Source organism: Ruditapes philippinarum, unplaced genomic scaffold (genome assembly GCF_026571515.1).
Source record: "Ruditapes philippinarum isolate M1 unplaced genomic scaffold, ASM2657151v2 ctg3349_1_1_1_1, whole genome shotgun sequence".
Taxonomy (NCBI): domain Eukaryota; kingdom Metazoa; phylum Mollusca; class Bivalvia; order Venerida; family Veneridae; genus Ruditapes; species Ruditapes philippinarum.
The window spans coordinates 35,043-41,839 of NW_026867021.1; the positions used below are offsets into that span (position 1 = coordinate 35,043).

The 6,797-nt window shown below is 30.8% G+C and overlaps 1 protein-coding gene across 1 annotated transcript; it reads left to right on the plus strand.

Moving 5' to 3' along the window:
- Positions 1–1,251: 1,251 nt before the first annotated feature.
- LOC132734537 (uncharacterized) lies at positions 1,252–2,359 on the plus strand. The gene is made up of 2 exons (XM_060721297.1): positions 1,252–1,601; positions 1,801–2,359. The coding sequence occupies exons 1-2, from the start codon at positions 1,252–1,254 to the stop codon at positions 2,357–2,359; spliced, it is 909 nt and encodes a 302-aa protein (XP_060577280.1).
- Positions 2,360–6,797: the final 4,438 nt, after the last annotated feature.

The following is a 6,797-nucleotide window of genomic DNA, read 5'->3' on the forward strand; positions in this document are numbered from 1 at the left end:
TCACTCAGGAGGTGTGCAGTGCACAAGAATAATAACTCTACCTTTCATAATTTTCGAGTTATTGCCCTTTGTTATTTTTCATACTTAATTTTTCACCCGAGTGGAGCATAACTCAAAAAGTGTTTGATATATCAACATGAAATGTCATAGGTGGATATATCTTATTGAGGAGGAATGTTGTGCACAAGAATGATAACTCCTAAACAATTTTTGAGTTATTGCCCTTTGTTCTTTTTCATGCTATTTTGTCCAGAGCTTATCTCAAAAAGTATTTGAGGTATCAACTTGAAACTTCATAGGTGGATGGATCTCATTGAGGAGGAGTGCAGTGCACAAGAATGATAACTCTACCCTGCATAATTTTTGAGTTATTGCCCTTTGTTATTTTTCAAAATTAATTTTTGTCCAGAGCATAACTCAAAAAGCCTTTGAGATATCAAAATGAAACTTCATAGGTGCATAGATCTCACTCAGGAGGTGTGCAGTGCACAAGAATGATAACTCTACCTTTTATAATTTTGAGTTCTTGCCCTTTGTTATTTTTCATACTTAATTTTTCAATTCAATATTTTTCTCAAAAAGTATTTGAGGTATCAACTTGAAACTTAATAGGTGGATAGATTTTACTGAGGAGGGATGCAGCACACAAGAATGATAACCTACCCTGCATTATTTTTCAGTTATTGCCCTTTGTTATTTTCAGCCATCAGTATTCACATAGGTTTCAAATCTGTAATCACTATAGCCATCAGTTTTCATTACCAAAAGACCTCTTAAAATGGAATAATTCTGCTGTACTACATATACACTCTTCCAATGAGCAAACACATTCGGCAGGGGGTGGCCATGTTGACATGGCTCTTGTTTTTTTAGTTATTGCCCTTTGTTATTTTTCATATTTCAATTTTGTCCTGGCCATTTCTCCTAAACTACATTGTTCACAAGGCGACACATCCGACTCGCGGAGTTCTAGTTTGAACTTTATTTTGTTTTTGCGATATAAACGCAACAAAAAATGGTCACTATAGTGATTATTATACATAATTTAGTGAGATTAAAGTGTATCGTATATTCATGATGAAATGAAAATTGCATTCCAACAGTTAAGTCCTTACGCCATGGCTTACAAACTGTACAAATGCAAACGTTATATAATTATGTATATAATTTTGTATATTTATATGGCAAGTTAGTATTTTAATAAATTCATATATATTTCATATTTTTTCAAACAGCTCAATCAACATAATAATGGCGACTGGTGGTGAACGTTTCTCAGATTCAGTCATACAGTCATCCGAAGTGACATCGTCAGATAAAGTATACAAATTTGCTTGTTCTCCTTGTAATGAAATCGGAAACAGTTCGGAAGCATTTTTCAAGTGTCTCAATTGTCAGAATTTCCTCTGTATTAAATGCTACGACGGGCACAACCAATTTGTTAAAAAGCATCACATTGTTAATGTCAACACGAAGGAGACAGGGTCGAGAATAATACAAATGAAAGGGCATACTTGTGAGGCACATCAGGAAAAGCTGATTGAAATGTACTGCAAGGACCATGATGAGGTTTTCTGCTCTGCTTGCACATTGAAACACAGGTGACAGTTATAGACCATCTTATATTATTCAAATATTTTATTTTTAAACAAACCATCCGAAATTTTTAAAGCTTAATGTTTTTCTTCAAACTGAAACAAGTATACAATATATTTGAACACATTACTTTCTGCCAATGCCATAATATTCCACACTTTTTGTGAACAAAAAAAAAAAACATTACCGGTTAAAATATTACAGGTCATGTGGAGGTGTAGACTACATTCCAGATATAGCTGGCAGTCTGCTTCAGGGGAAACTCAAGAATGAAGTTAAACAAGATTTAGAAAACATATCTACAGAACTTCTTAAGACAAAGTCAAGCTGCCAAAATATTTTGAGTAAAATGAACACTGACAAATATAAAACAATCAATGAAATGAAACAGTGTAAGGTAAGGTTGCTCAAAAGAATCGAAGAATGGGAACAATCGTCACTTTTAAATGTTGAAGAAAAATATCAGGGCATAAACACAAATGTCACTTCTGACCTGCAGAATATCAATCACATGTTGCATGACGTCGAGAAACAGCTGTCAAAAATGAGAGAAGGGAAGTATGACGACGATATCGATGAAGTTGTTACGTTAAAAGTTTCGGAACGTCAAGTGAAGGCGGTAAGGCCACGCATATCGGAATATGTGTGGAAACCTTTACAACACGTAGTCTTTCAGCCCAACTACTGGATCGAATATCAAAAAAATATTGGAGATTTATCTGGTAAGATGTTATGTTTTGCCGTTAAATTAGATATTTGGTAAACATAGGTTTTTTTTTTTTTTTTTTTTTTTATAATAATAATAATTATTATTATTATTATGTATAATTATTATTATTATTATTTCTGGAGAGCAGAGTGGTATGTGCATTCGATTGGTTTTATTTATTTTCCTTTTTCAAACACTTGTCTGTATCATCGGCCCCATACTTAGTCTAAAGACTTACTAATACAACTTGTATGAACTTGTGACAAGTGACAATTCTGTAGCAACTTCTTTCACTTATTTTTTTTTGTCAGTTAAGATCTTAAAATGGTCATTTTTTCTATCAAATTGAATATGTCTCCAGTTTTAATTTTACCAATGAATTTTAACAATACACACTTAGTTAACATCACAATGTTCGTAATATTGGCGAGTTTAATAAAGGTAGTATTCTTTCTGCTGCAATGAAACTCTTTCAAGCTGCGATTCTTTTAGTCCATTCACGAGCCCACTGGTGTCTGATTAGCAAGTATGGACACCTAAAATTTGCCTTCATCAGTAACGTTGGAAAGTTGACTTGTGACATTTTGAGTGTTACTGTAAATGAAAAACAAAAAAAAAAAAAAAAAAAAAAATAATTACAAATACATGAATTCTACATTTTTCTTAACAATATGAAAGCCGTGATCTTGGCAAACCATTTAATTGTGGTATTTCCCTTTACGATTTATGAAAGATATGTGTGCTTCACCTATATAAACATTTGAATTTTTTTTGGATGCTTAGTGCTTAATACTGTTCATCCCTATGTGAACATTTTTGAACTATATATGGTATCTTTGAAATTTCTAAAATTCTTCTTGTTCAAGTGGTGTTAATTATATCTATTTCTTTACAATAATCCTGTTAAGATACATAATTTCAGTATCTAATTCTTATATCATTAATATCAACACGGTGAATCATTTCTATCAAGTTAGTTTTTTTATTTAAACTTGTTTTACTATTAATGTATAATATATTAGCATACATTTGTTAATCATTACAAAGGAAATTATCATAAGCTAGCATTTTACATTTATTTCATCATTTAATGTTCAAACATCCAACACATTTTTGTGAAATCAGTTTGGATTCCTGTAAAATTTACAGAGAAGAACTGAATATAAAAGGGCTATCTATTGGTCATTTTAAACTAACTAACTGAAATCTGGGAATCTTATGAAATTTAAAGGATAGTTGTTAAATAAAATGTACAGGATGGTTAATGTCATAATAAAATAAACTGTAAACGATAGACATAAAATTAGCTGTACTGAATAGTTCTGTTGCATACAAGTTTAAGTTAATTGATATAAATTGCTAAGGTATTTAATTTTTGTTTAATTATATACCTCCTCCCACAAAGCATTTTACACTGCGTTTAGATCTCATCACATTTTCTCGCGACATTTTATTTTTACACAAAAACTAACTGAGATACATATTATTGATTCAAAGCACATAACATATAACAAAACTACATAAAAAGAAAACACCCCGAGATTGTTATGATCTATATGACATGGTCATTGTTGTTTTCAATTGATATAATGTTAACATTATAAATAAATATACATTTGGCATGTTAATCACGTGTGTATTGATGAAATTGCATACCAACTACGTACATGTTGAAGTTAGAAATTGAGTTTCCTTTACAGAACACGACATAATCATTTAGGAACACATAAATCTTAAATTGTTCCGTTTCTCAAAGATATATCATATCCAGGGATTAATTATACTAACAAAACGTTCTCGTTTAAAAACTTCCTTTTCGAATTTCATTTTGTATTGATTACACATTTATTGTCTAAGTTGCTCTTTTTAAATCTAAGTCAGTTTATTAGAAACTATGTAAAACTTAAGAGTAAAACAAAAAACAAAACTGTAACGAAATAAATGAGCACCAAAAATATTTTATTAGTAAGTAACGAAATTATTCAGTACAAAATCAATTGTTCTATTTGAAAGTGGAGCTACAATTCAGCCACGTTTTATATGAAATATTTATTTTGTGATTATTTTAATATAAATGCCAATATTACATATGATCACAAAATTTATAAAGTCAAACGTAAAAGCATGAAATGTAATATTTTGCTTCAATCTTATGTGTGCTCCAGGCCTTAGGGCTCACCATTTACTAACTGTGATATGTTGTACACAAACGCTGTGCAAAATAGTCCTAATGATTTGGTTATTTTCATAGGTTGTACCAGTTACGTAACGTATATATTAAAGCGCATATCTTAACGCAAACACATAATAAAGAATGTACAAGCTACTTCCCATAAGCAACTAAATTACAAAGACTGGCGCTGATATGATGTTCAATACAACGTACATCACATTGATTTTGATGACTTTATTCTGATAACTGATTACATACTAAAAGACAAAATCTGTTTTGATATAAAAGGATACTTTTTCCAGTATAAGTCTGCATGTATACAGAGTAAAATGCAAATAATCATACAGTATGTGTAGCCAATTTGCATCTAAGGCAATCCGAATCACATCATTTGATTTCATTTTTATTCATCAATAAAAAGAAAATGATACGTTCCTAATGTTTCCATTGACAAAATAATCAGTTAATACAAGTTTTTAAAAATCAGCACTTGTGAATAAGGAGGTATATATTTTGAGTTATCCAGAACTATTTGAATGACAAGTTGTTTAGATAATCTTTGTTTAAAATGATGGCTTTAATATTTTCAAATGACCTTTTCTCTAGTTACTGTTTAATGTTTGTCTTATGTTTTGAAGTAATCAACTTGATTTGTTTCATGTTGAATTCTAGTTTTTCTTTATTAGCATTTGATGTCAAGATTTAAAGGAAACTTTGGTAAGCAGTTTGATTATTCTGCAATGTTAAAAAAAGGAAAGAGTATGTCATATGTCGTATGAATGTAACAACCTAAAGCACTCCAAAAATATTGCAAAAATAACGTAATAAGGTGATTGCCTACACTGAATGTATAAACACGGTAGGGAATCACGTGACTTTTATGGTAACGCGTACAGACAATATGGCGGCCTAAACACCTCGCTTCGAACATGTTTTTCAGGTAATATTTTTTTATGATAATTATCCCTTTGACTTGCATACAGACCTGTTGCAGCCTACGCGGAATAAAAAATTGTTGTTGCCTATACCTTATTTTCCACCCCTGCACTTATTGATTTTACAAACACTCAACTATTCAACAGGAATTTTTTAATGTTGACAAGTATTTTGCGGGTAACATTCACGCAAAATATGTATTTTTGAGAAATTGATGACACAAGGTCGAGTAAGCAAGAGGTTAGAAGTTAATAAAATGTCTTTATTTGAAAATGTAAATATTAGGCATGTTGAATGTCGACTGGTCATTTTCTATTCAAGTCCACCATGGAAAAAATGATTTTGGTAAATGACACGGGTATTTTTATTTTTGATAACATTCACGCAAAATATGTATTTTTGAGAAATTGATGACACAAGGTCGAGTAAGCAAGAGGTTAGAAGTTAATAAAATGTCTTTATTTGAAAATGTAAATATTAGGCATGTTGAATGTTGACTGGTCATTTTCTATTCAAGTCCACCATGGAAAAAAATGATTTTGGTAAATGACACGGGTATTTTTATTTTTGATAACTCCCACGCAATATTTTATTTGTAAGCAATAGCTTTGCTGGTTTAAGCCTAGATATTTTTTAGGAAAGTCATGAATGATGCATTTATTATATAAGATAATTTGTACTAAAATTAAAAATACCTCCAAAAGGTCCTGGATAGAACAAAGCACCTTTAGGTAGCAAAATATATACTAAAGGAAGTTTCGATATAAATGTAGATGAATTAATCGCAGAAATTAAAACAAACTCTCAAATATAAGTAGTAGGAATTTTTTTCAAATTTAGCACAATTTCAGTTGTTTCTTTTTCATATTTTGCAATATACGGAATGTTACAGCTCGCATATTATTTGTAACAAATGTGGGACACGGACAGGTCTTAATGACCACAAAAACAGGCTACTTGGCACAGGACTTAAAATTATATATGTTTTGGTTAAACATTTTACAGCCAAGCAGTTCGGAAGCGTCACCAGAATGGTGTTTTACTGTTAATATTAACTTAAGATTAAAAAGACATTCAAATCATTTATCACATAGTTTGTATACTAAAATACCCATTCTTACATCTCTATTTATTGTTATTTTTTATTTGCTTTAGATATAGAAAGCACATATTGTTTTGAGACATTGCGTTGAATACGAATATGATACACACAGTACCGTGGCGCCTAATATTTGCGAAATCCTATTTCAGGTCTGTCAAATACGGATAGAATGGTAGGATACTACGTCACCATTCACCTGCAAAATGCCCCCAACCGGACTGTTTTGTATTGTTTTGTTTTTTTGTCGACTCAAAGATGAATATTTTTTTATTCTAAGAAAT